The following is a 15,689-nucleotide window of genomic DNA, read 5'->3' as shown; positions in this document are numbered from 1 at the left end:
CTTTTATCTTTCTCAGTGAAGTAGAACTTGAGATTTTTGTCGTATTGAGGAGGACTCCAGGCATTCTTAAACAGAATTCGTGGTGTTTATACATGGAATTTCTAGACAAATAGGTATGAAAGAGCACACACTGGTGTTTCTCAGGATCCTGGTATGTAGTTCAAACCTGTAGTCTCACCCCTAGTGCAACAAACTGTGTGGAGAAAGTTGCAAATGTTGAAAGTCAGGGTCTTATGTATAGGGAAGACTGCAAGGTGGAAAAAGAGAAGGATGTATCTGAGGCTGAACACAGGACAGGTCTGTTGCTTAGATTTGTTTTATTTTCAGCTTTCTGGCAATTGACCTGATTTATGAAGAAAATCCTGAAATAATAGCCTTGTTTGATAATGTTAAAATAATTGATCTGCAATAAATCAGTTATTAGATACTTAAGTAGAATTTTTTAAAAGTATACTCGCATATTGTGTGTTAGTTAGGCTTTGGTTATCCCAAGAAGTTGTGGATGCCCCATCCCTGGAAGGGTTCAAGACCAGTTTGGATGGTACTTTGGGCAGCCTGATCTAGCCTGCCCATATAGCAGAGGAAGATGGAACTAGATGATCTTTATGGTCTCTTACAATCCAAACCATTCTAAAATTCTGTGAACTAAGTGTGAATGTATTTATGTTTTAATTTGATTTTTCAGATTAGAGCGCTTTATCTTCTTACTGTGATCTGCAATTAAATGCATCTGGTGGATCCCCTTTAGGCATATGTGAAATACAGTATCTTAAGCAGCTTCATAAATCCATGTGTTCTCATTCCTGTCTGATCAGCAGTATCTCTAGCAATAATCCAGGGTACTTGCCTCAGCATTAATATAGGTATATTGGATGAATTTAGTAATATATCCAGTGGTGCTTATTGCACTGGTAGTTTAAAGATTTTAATTATCTATTTCTAGCTGCCTTTTTTTTTTTAACTGTTACAACCAAGGTCTAATTGGCAGTGCTGCCATGGAAGAGTGCATTTAGTGGTGTGTGGTCAGTGCTTTTGTTAAGGAGAGAAGTGTCTGGCTAATCTAGCAGTAAAAGATAGGTTAGATGTAAAACTTGGAACAAAATTCACATGCTATTTTTTTAATGGTATCACATTGTGCTACATTGTGATGAATTGGAAAATGGATCAGGTCCAAAGGCAAGAAGAGTTATTCTGCAATTGCATTTATAAAAACGAAGGAATTAAGTTGCTTGATGATAGCTTCATATATAACTGTTTGCTGAAAGATACAGACCCTTTCTTTTAATCTCGTATGTTAAGATGTCATCATTTTAGATAAAGTTATTAGGTAAGATAGAGTTCAATTCATATATAGTATCTTGAAAAGATTTATAGGAAATACAGGTCAAGAAACTTTTAAATTAGTATTGTCTGTTTTCTTTATGAAAGTAACTTACTGTGATATAACTTTTGACAACTTCGTAGTTTCTCACTCAAGCTATTAAGTATTGGTTGTTTTTACTTTTTCTCTCTTGAAATAGTTTTAAACAAGTATTAAATCAACAGGTAGACCACAGCTTGAAGCAGAACTTACAAAACATTAGATTAGAAAAAAGTCTGTCCACCAAATTGATGTTTAACTGATATTTAGTCAGCTCTTAGTCAGTCCGAGTGGGGACTGGCATAGTCCAAGTCATGAAATACAAGGAATTAGCTCAATAATGTACTAGGGGATGTGTCAGAAGAAAAAAAAAAAAAAAAAAAAAAACCTCAAAAAAAGCAAACAAACAGAAAAGTCACACAAGTAAAAGCAAGAAATACAAGTCTGAAAGGAATCTGCAAAGCAAGTCCTTCAGCATACATCTTTATTTTATTTCTTTGGTGGCTCTAGGGAGTTGCTATTCTCTCCCTCTCCAATGGCACTGCAGTTTGTGCAGTCATATTACTGATCCAGGTCAGGAACTGATTCAGCTGAAAAATATTTTTCTTTTCCTGTGTTCTTTTTCATCCTGCTCACTCTGCAGTCTGGTTCCGCCTGTGACTGAAAGCCATGGCATGGGACAGAGTGAAAGCCAAGGCAATGGAAGGAGGCACCTGACAGCAGTACCCGATTTATGCCAGAGAGGTACCAAACTTCTGACCATGACCTCTGCTGCCTCTGCACTGTCACTCTTGCTTGGTGTTGGTACAAATCCTGGACAAATTGATTTCATGCATTTGTCCAAAGCTCTATTTGAATTTATTGAGACCAATGGTGTCTTCATAAACAAGTTATGCATTTATTACAAGTAAAAAGTAAAAATATTATGTTGTAATAATCAAATCAGGAACAAAGTGAAATTCACAAGACTGATATACTATGCAAGGGCTTTCCTAAGCAGCAACTAGTGGTGTTACCCTACTGCTTACTTCAAATGTGATTCCCCCCTTATACTAAAATAGTAATTTCCATGGGCTCCCCTTAATGAATCAGTTATATGTACTAGGATATACACTCAGAGGAACTGAGTGATATAACATCCCATTACATGAAAGAATCTGTTCACAAGCAGAAGAGCATTCTCAGCAACAGAATTAACAGCTCACAACCCAAATAAATAAGTGTTCTGGTTCAATCACCTAAACCTCACAGATGACTAGCCCATTGTAAAGAGGATATCTGACTTGAAACGTTTATTTCTACCGGATTTATGTGAAATATATTATTTATTTCCACAAACTATTGTACTTTAATTGCTAATAAATGAAGGCTTACTAAGTATCAACATTGCTGATAGTCTCAAATCTTCACTTCTATATGCATTGCAATTAATTAACGTAATATGTCATGTATTGCAAAAACAGATGTATAATATATCCTTATCTTTCTAAGGGGGAATGTTGATTCTGATTGGCAGTGTCAGGTGAGTTGGGGAGAGTATATGCAATTATTTTTATTGTCATCTTCTAATCCTTGTGCATATCTTATGTAGGGATATCAGTAAAGGACTGCTTCTTTCTAAAGCAGAACTATTGCATCAGATAGCACCCTTTTTCATAGGAGTACAATACTAATGGCTATGTTCCCATGGATGGGCAGATGCTTGGATGACCTTTCTGCAAGGTCTTTTTAAAATGAAATTAATAACTTATGTCTGGATAATTTGGCCAACACAGAAGTGTGGAACTGTTTCTGCCCCTTTTTTAGACCCCTTCTTAAATGCCTGGTATGGAGGGGTGTTGTAGCTGTGAAACGTCACTTGACTGATTATGCATTTCAGCTCTCCTTAAGATAAATTGATGTGGTTTAATTATTTGATTTAAAGTAATCCGATTCTGGCTGTATTCTTCTACTTTTGCTAGTCAAATTTAATACCTGTTAATCGGGGAATGTTCAAACATAAAAAATACAACTGAAGCAGACATCCCTTTAAAATATAATTAAAACCTAGAGACCTTGCTATTCCCACATTATTGTCCAGTAATCCTTGAGCATTTGTAAGCTATTGAGAAGCTTCTTTTAAAAGTCTGTTCATTATTACTGTATTTCTTGTGCATCATGCTGCTGAATTTTACTAGGGAGAGCAAGACATTAAGATGGAAGCCTTCAAATGGGATAAGGCTGCTTTGCTCCTATCCCCTGTAATTTTAGTCCTTGTATCCTTTTAGTCCAAATGCCTTTGCTTTCTTTCCATGATGTAGTTTCTAAGCTATATTCTGGATCATGTTCAACTTCTTGTGTTGGCAGTCTTTGCAATTATACCACATTCAATAAATCTCTGAAAAGGCTAAATTGACTTCTAAAGAGCCTTTTGAAGGCCTCATTACCATCAGTTTTTGTCCTGACATGCTAATAGGGACACACCCTTGCACTTGTAGCAATGCCAACTTATTAAGTACTTGAATACCTGTCCCTATAGCATCTAAATTTTCTAGGGTAGTGCTCATTTCTTTTAGTATCAAATAGCATATTCTCTATAGCTGTGATAGTCAGTCTGTGGAAAGCAAGAACTGGGATGCAGATGTGTTCGCTTAAGAACTGTTAAACCAGCTGATGCTGCAATGTACTGCTTGTACATAGCTGTTTCCAACAGACAAAACCTTTTTTAGATTCTTAGGTAATCTTGTGGATTTAAGATTTTTTTTTTTTTAGTTCATGTAAGAGAAAACCATTTCAGTTTTCTCAAATTTGGGAGGACAGTGGGCGCCTCTTGCTGATGCCACGGGAAATTTTGCAGCAAGCGTTATGAACAGCTCTTGCAGTAGTTAGGCAACTCAAATGATAGGTACTAATTACTGTGTCCCAGTGCTTCTCAGGTATTCTCATGTCCCATTTTCTGTTTCATGAACAGAGACTTAAGCTTTGAAAGACAAGTAGTTGCTTATTGAAAAGCTAGTGACAGAAAAAGTGCCAAGTAAGGAAGGGATGGTGTAATGATTTCAATATGTAATTTTAATTAAATTTTAGTTCTCAAATGCTCATGTGAAAAGATGGAATGGGGAATTAAACCCCTTAAAGCAAGAGGTCCTATTCTTGATCTTTTATTTCTGTATTCCAGGGAGGAGTACAACTACTTTGGTTTTGGTAGAACATCTTACCTAGTAGCAGAATGCTGTTCTGAGTGAGTGTAAGCTGAAATGGCTGTATTTGCAATGGGTCACTAACTGGGAATAACTACCAGGTTGAAAAGGTAGTGGAAATTAATAGTTGTGAAACAATGTAAAATTTCTCGTTAGGAGAATTAGCCTGTAGGGTTGGCTGTGGGGTTTTTTTTCTCACTTCCCCCACCCCCCTTTTTAAGGTGCTATGTCTAACTCCTACTATTAATGTATACTTAGGGGTAAGTAAGCTATTGAATACTGATAATTTTTTAAAACTTGTGTTTCTAGGAAATTTCTCTTAAATTTCACTCTGGAGCAACTTAATATGATACGATAGCTTTATTGGTACAGTCTTGGGATTTGGAAATATCCACCTGATTTTCCAGCCTTCACTAGGAGACAGGGTCAGACCTGCAGAAATTATGATAGCTGTTGACAATATGCTTGTATTGTAAACTCTTCAAAGCTGTGAAAGCAAGTCTTTTAGAGTGTGAAGCAAACCCTGTGTGTTTTTTTAAGTACCCAGATTTTTATGCTTTTGTTTCAAGCATTTTTTAAATTTTTGTTTCCAGCTTATAACTCTAATCTGAAATTTATTTATTCAGTAAGGTTCTAGTATGCAAAAGAAAGCAAAATAAATAGGTTTGTTGAATAGGTTTGTCTTTGCAGGGACTAATTTGTGATTTTTATTGCTCCTATGGAAAAATAGTAAATGCTTTTCCCTTCTATAACAGAAATTCTTCAGCAACCATTCTGTTTAATTTTTTTCATTTCTAAGGTATTCAGTAAATACTCTGAATTTTCTAGAAGGAAAAGTCTGGAAGTGCCCTGTATTTTCTTAGTGCGTAGAGGACAGAGAAAACAACTATAAAGGCACCACATTTGGCTTGCTTTGAATTACCTCTGTCTCCTTAAGATAATGTGCTTATCTGAAAGAAACAAAACATTAAAGTGATTCATTGTTAGAGCTTATTTGTACAAAAAATTGATTCCTAGCATTGAGAGAGCTAACCACAAAATTTAGATCTTAATAATAAAACAAGTCTTGATGCAATGTAGTGAGTTCTTCCAGGCTGAGCAAATCAAAGCAGTAATTTATTACTGAAGCAGGACACAGTTTGGCACTGCAGGGATGAAATTGTCCTCAATTTATACAAACATAAAATATTAGCCTTAGGCCATGTGTTTAAGACAGTGGTCTGGAGCTGTTTTCTCCTGAAACACTGGGCAGAGACATGAAGCTCTGATCCAGTTCTCTCTTGATGTCTGGGCCTGGCTGGCTGGGAAATGGTGCAGAAGAGAACCATTAGGAGAAAACAGATTGTGACAAAGCTCCTTGTCTGTTCTCCTTTTTTCTTGACTTAAGAAGATTGTCATACCGTTGTTGCAGTGCTCTGATAGAAAAGGGAAGTGTTAGGAGTCTGAACTGTGCAGACAGCAGTTATGTGTAATACAAATGTGTGGTCTAAGCATGGAGAAACAGTGATAAATGGGCTGCAGTCCTGGATCTCCCAGCCCCACTTGCTGAAACTGTGTAGAGCTGAGCCCAGTAAAGTAAATAACCTTTGATTTGAAATGAGACTTTCACTTGCTCATACCAGTATCCTTTAGACTTTTACAATGTTCTTGTCACTGTTCAGCATTTTCCTTTAGCCACGCTGAGTCCGTCTTTGTCAGATAACGGTTATTTAATCTTCTCTCCATTTTATATTTCTTTCCTTTTTAGTATTGGATAATATATATTGTTGAAATGATAAGTGATTCCTTTTAAAACTGGTGATAGTACAGTCTTTACAAACCTTCTGACTCATATATTGTGTTTAGTATTTCTGGTTTTGCTTCTAAGCTTGAACTTTTTAAGTGGAGTTATATGGATTTGTTGCTGTGGTACTAATAATGCCTTGTTCATAAAAGATTCAGCAGTATAGCTGGCTTCCAGGCTAGAATAGTCACTCTTGAATATGTATAATTGTCTCTGCATGAGAAAAAGGTATTACATAAGAATATTGGTTAAAGGAGGTTTTTTTCTTATTTAGATGGGAGTGGTCTTAATAGAGTTGCACTGAGAAAAGAAGCCTCTGATCATGGCTGTGCAGTCCTAGTAAGTTCTTTAACCATGGCAGGGGGAGGAGAGGAGCACGGGGCAAAGGAAGCACAGCTAATTCAGTGTTAAATTCTCTATATTAGAAAGAATGTAAGACGGTGTTATACTTAGAATATAAAAAATGGTATGTTTCAAGATAAGATACGCATTTTTCTTAATTTTTGGCATAACTTCAAAAATACGTATCCTGGCTAAAAATGCAAAAAAAAAAATCAAACTCATCTAAATTGAGATGGCTGGGGTAAGGGAGAGAGCAGAGGAGTCTAAAACGTGTTTAGTAAGACTAGCCATTCTTTGGCTTTTACGTAAGTCACTATTCTCTGAAGTAAGTCCTGGTTCAACTCTTTAAGTGGCATTTAGGCATTAAAAACTAGAAATAGATTGCTTGTAATGCTTACATTTATTTAACTGTTACACTGTTCTCCAGGACTTATTTTTTATAAATTTGAGGGTTCTTTATAAATCTTAAACAACATTCACTGGAACCGCTTGTGACGCTGAAGTTACTTCTCTTCTTGCTTTGGCTGAACTTCACTGTTCTTTTGCTTCTTTAATCCATAAAACATCCAATCTTAAATCCTTGGTATAGACAGACATGAAAGGATTGGTATTGATTGCATCATCAGTTGATGAGTGGGTATAAAGGCCATGTGTGTAAATTCGGATTGGACTGGGACTTGCACCTCTTGACAGCCTGTCGACCAGCTGGACAGATCGCATAACATATTGTAGTCTGTCAGAGGGACTTCATGTCTTCTGTCTTCAGTAAATGCTAAAGTTCTCACTAAATATAGTATCTCTAGTTAATTCAGTTTTACTTTTGATGTGTTGATAATGATACACCGGAAACTTACAATTCCACAGTATTTAATTTTTTTAAATCTGAGATGACAGTATCATATTTTTGTGTGGAATTACAAAAGTGTTATTCACTAAAATGAATACTTTTGAGGGATCAAGTTTGTAATGTAAATCACTGGACAAAGTTGTTGAAGCTTAATCTAATTGACAAAATGTACAATTTTAAAGGAAAATTATTTTCTTCAGGAAGTTTTGACCCTTTTTTGTTGGTCAGCTCTCATCATATGATTTTTGAATGTTAAGCTTAAAGAGTAGCTATGTGTGCCGTTGATCTATGTGTACCTTTTTCTTTCTTAATGCTTTTAAGCTCAGAAGTCAATACATGCAAATTACATTCTGAATGTTATGACTTTAGTTCTTAGTTGATTGTTTGATCACATGGCAAATGTCATTTCAAAGGACATTAGACAGTAAACTTTTCCTTACAATGACTTAACAACTGTATCATTAATTGATATACCAGGAAATTACTAATCTGCAGTGAAAATACATAATAGCATTACTAATAGGAGGTCAAGAAAGTAGTGTCAATTTACTTTATGGTGGTGTCATTGGAAAAGTTATTTTTAGACTATTGGAAGAATATAAAAATCTTAGGCAATAATTAACTTTATAAATTTGTACACTTGCAAATATTGCTCTAGTATAGAGATTGACAACAAAGAAGCATAGAATGCAGTAAAATTTTGCAGTATCTTCTGAAATATATCCTTAATTCATGTAGAATAAGCAGAAATAGTTCATGGAGTGTCTTAAGAGAAGTGCTTTGATGTAACTTCTGAATTCAGAATTTACTTTCTAATTGCCAAAGCTGAATATGAATGCATGTGTTGCAGTGATACTGATTTGCTATGCAAAGATATTACTCAGGACACAGTCTCATGTTTTGTCTGCAGCTATTAATAATTTCAGTAATGCAACTGTATTTTCATTTAAATTTTTATAATAAATTTTTAAATTGGACTTTTTTATTTTGAAAAGGCCAGTTGTTGTCTTTTGAGGGGAACATGGCTAGCTGCTGGTCTCAGAAGCTACCACTATAGAGGTTTTATATGTTCAAGACTTTTGGCAAGCTTAGAAAGAATTTTATTTCACAAAGAATAATGGCTTAAGGAAACTGAAAAACCTGTGGTAGTATTATTGCTACTACTACTACTACTACTTGGTAGCTCAAGTTAAAGCCATTCTGTTCATCATAGCAAATTTTAGTGTAGTTCCAAGCCCTTGAAAAACACATTGATACATTTAAACCAAACAATTTAGAGTCAAGATGACAGATTTTCTTCCTTGCCACACCATTTGTCTAGTTTTATCAATGAGTATTTATGGATGATTCTAACGTTAATTATGGGATAGCCTTCATGGATAGGCAGCAGACAAGCCAACAGTCATGGTGATTCTTGACTGTAACTGTGCAATGGGAAGAAGCTATTAGCAGCAAATTTACAAGCTATGAGGCTTAGAATAATAGATTATATTAATACTGTGTATTAGAGGATAGAAAAATCGAGCAAATGCTCTACTATGCATAAAACTTTAGAAGAGACAGAGGACCTTTTCTTTCTGGATGGAATTTTCTGTATTAGAGGTATATGAAGCAGAGAATAAAAAAAAATATTCCCAAGAAGTCATACCCAACTGACAAAAAACCCCTTTTTACAAAGACAACTTCAAATACAAAAATGCATGTAAGTTGCATAGTAATACAATTCATACAAGAAAAATAGCAATTGTTTTGTGTATGTTGAAAATCCAGTTGTTAGTCCTTGTGTTTGGAGATTCTTCCATTTCTTTATATAAGTTTAATTTTGAATGGAGGGAAAAGAAAAAATGTATAGTCTGGTAGAAATACTGTGGATTTTTTCTTTTACTTTATTCCCCTCCCTTAAAGTGCTTGCAGTTTTTACAGAGTGGTCAGCACAGTAAAAATGAGTGACATAAATGTTTAGAATATAGAACTTGATCAGAAGTAAATGCTGACAGCAAGAGGGCAGTTAAGTTGAATAACAGAGTTATTTCTGTTATTCACACAGAGCAGTGTTTAATTTCTGTGTATTTTTAGAGTTCATTCAAACTCTCACTATAAGCTTATGGAAAAATTACTTAAATTGAAAATTGCAAATCAAATTTAATTTGCAAATCTGCGCAGTGCAAGGCTCTTAAACACTATGTTTGGCATTACAGAATTGGACTGATTTTAAGTGTTAGACCTGGAGCTTTCAATAATTAAGTAATTCTAAAGTAAAATATTTGTGAGGGAAAAATTTATGTGTTACATAAAACTGACACTAGAAGACAGAATATCGATAGCTCATTACATTAATGTCCTACATTACAGCAGTAAATTGATGCTTGTAAAGGAATTTATGAATACCTGAGTAGATCCAATATCCCTCACTTAGATGGGAATAGAGTCATGTACCAGTGTAGCACAGCTTCCACTGTCCTTGTAGGCAGTAATTTGTATAGCAGAGGTGGGCTGCGAGGTGAGGGGAAGAGCTGAGAGGACCATGGGCTGGAGTAATTCATTGCCTGGGGTGAGGGCTGCCTGTCAATTCTGGAGAAGAAAGGAAAAAAATCCCCATAGGAAAGGAAGTTCTTTGTTTGGAAGTACTATCTTTTGCAATTAAGTAGCCCCACTGAACGATAATGTTGATGATAAAATGTCATAAGACAAAAAAGCTGCAACATCAAATTTCATTTTTCAGGTTGCGCTTGTCTTTCAGTCTGCTTGTGTTTAGAGTTCATAAATTAAGATATATAGTTTTAGAAAACCTGCCAATATTTTTTTTGGGCTTTTTCACATTTTCACAGTCTTGCCAGGCCAAATTTGCCTTATCATGTGCTGGTCTGCCCCTCAATTTCTACTGTAGGAAAGCTGAAAATCAGTTAGAAGGGTTAAGTACAGGGAGATATAATGAGCACTGCAAAGTACACCACTCTCGCTCCATTTTGCATGAATGCATAGTGACAAAAGTGGGAACAAGCCTTCAAGACATTATAGTGTTGCTTGTAGTATCAGTTCTCTCTATGTTCAGATTGTTGACAATTTTTCTGGATTTCTTCATACCCAGGCTGTGTTCTTACGATCTTTTTCTTTTTGGAGAATTATCTGTCCTCCAGATGCTAATAAGGTTTTGGACTTTTTTGCATTATTGGAGCATTGTATTTTTCCTCTCCTGATATATGGTTGAGCTTTTTTAAAATTTGACTGCAGTACTACTAATGGTGTCTGTAGAACCACCCACCAAGACAGAAGGCAGCTCCATCCATTATAGATCTTGTACCAACATTCACAGCATGGCTGGAAGCTAAAGGGTCATGTCTGATGTCTCAAGTTCAAAATGCTGAGTGTCCTAGATAGTGAAACTACTAAATATTTAAGATTATAGATCTCCCTGATCCAGACTTTCTGTATGTTTCATGCCTGTTCTTTGGGTGTTCTTTTTTCTCTTTTCACAGTCTTTCAAACTGTTGCATTTATCTGCTTCAGAATATCTTTAGTCGTAACCTTTCAAATGTAGGAGAAATCCGGATCTGAGGAACTCTTCTTTTTTCCTTCCACCTGTTTTTAATTTGGCTATAAATATAAATGTATTACTAATACACAAAATCTGCAAAAGAGAATAATTGGATTTTCCCCCTCAAGGCCTGTTATTAGTGTACTGTGTCTAGGAACACTAATGGATATTGCTTTAAAAAAAGTATACTTCCCTCAGTATAAGTTTCCTTTACCTTATCTTTTGTGTACTGTCAACTAATTTATACTTTCACTGGCTGCTTTCTGGTAAGAAATTGGTCCAAGAGAGTCAGGCAAAACACATACTTTCAAATAATTCATACATATCTACTTGGGCAGATAAAATCCTATGGTTCAGGTACTTCAAAACAAAAAAAAACGGCAGTAGTGCTTTTAACAGACATGGGTTTATTTCTGGCTTCATGACAGTTTTTGTTTCAGATTGGGTTTTTCTGTTTTATTGTTTTATTTATTTTTTATTGAGCTGTATTGTTGGCATTTACAGATGATGGACAAAATTCGTTCCATCCACACAAACTTGTTGAATAACACTTCAGTATTGACCTGGAGCCCAAAATAAAACTTTAAAATGTTTTAAAACTTTAAAACTGATATTTATTTTCTCTTTTGGCTTTATATCACATTTCAGCTGTACCTTTAGGTACCTCCCCACTGACACATTTCTAGGGTGTTTATTGGTTTGGGGATGTGTTCATGCGCGTGTTTCAATTTCTTCGTAGCTTTAAGTGGGTGAAGTCTGACAGGCTTTTTTAGTTGTCTGTATTGAGATTCAGATGTTTTCATACCATGTGTGCACATGAAGGGTTCTCTAGAATTCTCTTGGACAGTTTGAGTTACAAGTGTATGGAATAATTCGCCCACGGCTGTTCTGACTGAGGCCATTGTACAGCAAAATTTAGGTCATTGATTCAGTGCAAAATCAAGAAAAACACAGTTTTCTAGGTAACTTTAAAAGCTCCAGTATACCCTCTATCCTGTTACATCAGGATTCACATAGAATGTAGGATCTTAAAAGTTGTTGGCCAGTTTGTTTCAGAACTTGAAGCCTCTCAAGTCACCTGAGCAAGCTTAGAAATGAAGCACTATTTATTAAATACATGCTCGTTGTGTGAGTTACTGAGTAACAAATTCAAGTTTTAATTTTCCAGAGCCTCTTCCTGCCTCTCAGGACACTTGCTGTGAAGTTCAAACATTGTTTTCAGGCTGGTGAGGTAATTCCTAGTGTACTCTCTGCTAAGGATGCACATCTGTTAACTTGCATGGGAATTATGCCAAATTCTGCTTCAGTTCACAAGTACTTTTGTGGTATTGATTTTAATTGGTTCCTCACAGTTTCAGGTTCTGAAGTGACCAGAATGTGATAAAAGGACAGCCCACACATGTATTCACTATGGTCTGTGTCTTCAGCCTTGATTTCTAAGCTAAATTGAAGTGAGATTTTCTGCAGTGTGCATGCATGCTTACAAGGTGATTTTAAAGTATGCTTGCTGTTCAGCAAAGTCTGTGTAGAATGCTGCCTTCCTTTTAAGGAAAGGAGAGCAAAGAAGAATGAAGGTATAAGTGATCCAAAAAAATAGAGTGAACTGAAATTCTCAATCACCAAATACTCTCCAGTTAAGAGACAAGGCTCTATCATGCCAGGACAATGTGAACTACTAGTCTGAAATGCTCTAGGTCAGGATCAGCTGGAGCTCTATTCTAATTGAGTGGTCCCTGATGAAGATTTTGGTGTCTGGGTTGTGAGAAATTCATCATTCTTCCCTGGGAACTGGCTGGAATGTCTGTTATTTTTCCCTACAGTGACCCTGCTTTGGTAAATCTGCTTGAGCACCATGGTGTCCTCTCAACTAGGTTTTAACTAAAAACATACACACAATAAATCTGCTGGTTTTGACTAGAAATATCTTGAGTACTCAAATGCAGCTGACTGTGCTCAGGAAAAAGGAGGTGGGAAAGGTTTGAAAGTTGGCTGCTTTGCAATATAAAGTAGTAAAAGGCAATTCAAACAAAACCTGGAAGTTCAGTCATCATTCTGGAAGTGAAAATGTGTTTAATAAGATTCCTTTGCAGATATTTGCAGTTAAGCAGAAGCTTTCTCTCTGGAGACAAAATGAAGTCTGCCTTGATAGCAGTAACTTAAACTATATTGCTGTAGTATTTAAATAATAAAATTTGGATAGAAATGAAGGATGAGTAATAGAAATGAGTAATGGATATGGATGATGGGGGATTCAGGTGTTTGAATAGTCATAAAGTCTTTTAAGGACAAGTATTTACATTGTTCTTTGAAAAATAAAAATCTCTGAAGGGAAAAACAAAAGACAAGGCATTTTGCCTCTAAGTAGCATTTTTTTATTAATGCAGTCCTGTTGGAAAGCATACAGACTCACTTCAGGGTTATAACACTTCATGGTGTCATACGCATGAACCAAAACAAAGTATTTCTTCATTGCAACTCAAAGCAATAATTTTTTTTAAAATTTAAATTCACCAGAACACTTTTTTATCTAGTCCTTTATCTTGGGAAGATACAGCAAATATCTTAACCCGGTTAACCAATATTTTTTTAGTACTTGATTTTTCTTGTATTGATATAGATAGCTTGCATATAGAAAGAAAATTTATTGCTTACATAAAACTTCATTTCAAACATTGTATGAATATATGTTAATTAAGAGAGAAGCATTTCATACATTTTTATCCTGAAGCATGAGGTTGGCAACTTCTTACGGGCAGTGATGCAGTAGAAGGGATTTAAGCAGACAAATGATGCGTATTGTTATCTGAACTAGTGGCAGGGGCTGTGGGAAAACCAGTATGTGTTTAGACTTAGGAGTAGCTTGCCTCTTTTGTATCTGAAAGCTTCTCTTTCTTCCAGTTTGATGTCAAAACATTATGCTGTGCCTAAAGAAACAGAAGGAATTAATGTTTGGTTTCACTGCTGTGTATTTAAGGCCATTTACATCCTCATGTCCTATTTGGCAAGTGGAGAAGGTGGGACTGTGCTGCTTGTCCCTGCTTTCAGCTCCTTAGATCCCAGATGGTGAGAAAGCAGCACTGTCAAATCACGGAAAGAGGAAATATGGTCAAAAATAGGAGATACCATTCTGAGAAGTCAGTCCTCAACTTATGAACATTTTGACACCTGGCAAGACTGGACCACCAAGTGGGAATTTAAACCTGCTCCAGTTTTAGCTGATTTTGTTTATTTTCAGTGAGGTTAGCTGTCTTTTGCTGCAAACACATCTTTTCTTTTCTCTGTACCTAAAAAAACGTTAATCCTGGAAGTAGCAACGTAAGTCTTCATTCTTTTTGCCACAGTCTTCTCAGAACATCCCTTTGTATTATAGATACTTGAGGTCTAAGAAGTGTGGTGGGTGTGCAGGAGGTAATAGTTGGACAATTGCAGCAGGAAGGCTCAAGGTTCTAGAATTAATTCAGACTGCACATTAAGTCAGTATTAGCTGAAACTGTTCTGAGAAAACATGAAACACTGCAAGTTTTGGTGCTCAAACTCAAAGCCAGAATTGATAGGTAGCAAAGCTCACAACCATCATGTAAAGCAGACTAGAAACAGTTTTCCTAAAATTCAGATGGTATCATGAATATCAGTTCATGATAAAACTAAGACAGTTTCATGAATATCTGGATCTTACTCCTCATGACCTAAATAAGTCAGAATGCACCTGTTTGCTCTATCTTAATTCTCAGCTTCTTTTTTCTTATTGTCGGGAAGTTACTGTAGGAAAATCTGAAGTTGCTTGCCAGGACCATACTTTGGGGACCATGTGACCTGAACAGTAGTGTTACGGTGAGCTCCTGGACACCCTTTTGTCCCCCCTTTCCTAGGGCCTCTGTGGCTCTGATCATGATAACCCCTGGATCCTCCTTCCTGCCCCAATGGGGTTGGCGGGGAGCCAGGAGTGCCCACCCTGTCCAAAACCTATATAGACCCCTGAAACTTCCTGCTCTTCCTCTTTTGCCCCACTCTCCATGGACACCACAGAATAAAGAGAGCTGTTCCAACACCCTGGGGTAAGGAGCCTCTTCTGATTACCTTTCCCTCTCCATGCTATTTCCTCCCCTCACAGCCCCATATCTCTGGGCTAGTCGGATTCATTCGGGGGGCTGCGTGGAGGGGGGGAAAACCAATAGAAATAACACAGTAGTAGCTTGAACTACCTTGTAGCCTTGCAGAACAGAGTAATAAAAACTTCTGTCGTAAGGATTAGGGAGATATATTAGTGTCCTTTCCCTTGCCTAGTCTCCATTTCCTTGCTTTGGGAAGAAAATAGGGAGGATAAGATTTTGAAATGGGGGAAAAACAATTGTAAGGTTGTCTTACTGACAGAAGGAATTGCTTCTTATGCTGGAGGAATAGAGATAGATCATCTTTTCTTGCCTTTTGCTCTGGAGTTACATAGGTGAGAATAGCAAATGGGGGCCAGCCCTCATAGATATCTTAGTATCTTTTCTTTGAGGCTTTGTACTTCGACATTTGCAAGAAAACCCAAAAAATATTTCTTTCTCAAACTTCTGGGGCATTTTACAAGTTACTTGTGCTTTATCCTCTGAGACAAGATTGCAGAACGACTGGACAAAGATACAAAAAAGTCACCAAAC

General features: G+C 36.3%; 1 protein-coding gene across 7 annotated transcripts in view; it reads left to right on the top strand.

Moving 5' to 3' along the window:
- STXBP6 (syntaxin binding protein 6) overlaps nt 1-15,689 on the top strand; it is a 90,395-nt gene that overhangs the window by 47,628 nt on the left and 27,078 nt on the right. Inside the window, exon 2 of one of the 7 annotated variants that reach the window (XM_030274571.4) lies at nt 2,004-2,104. The exons of the other annotated variants lie outside the window; for them this stretch is intronic. Coding sequence (XP_030130431.2) covers nt 2,035-2,104 — 70 coding nt within the window. The 5' untranslated portion in view covers nt 2,004-2,034. The remainder of the gene's footprint in view (nt 1-2,003; nt 2,105-15,689) is intronic. 7 annotated transcript variants of the gene reach the window in all.

This window comes from Taeniopygia guttata, chromosome 5 (genome assembly GCF_048771995.1).
Source record: "Taeniopygia guttata chromosome 5, bTaeGut7.mat, whole genome shotgun sequence".
NCBI classification, from domain to species: domain Eukaryota; kingdom Metazoa; phylum Chordata; class Aves; order Passeriformes; family Estrildidae; genus Taeniopygia; species Taeniopygia guttata.
The sequence above is the reverse complement of the archived record's forward strand: the minus strand, read 5'-3'. Positions and strand labels throughout refer to the sequence as shown.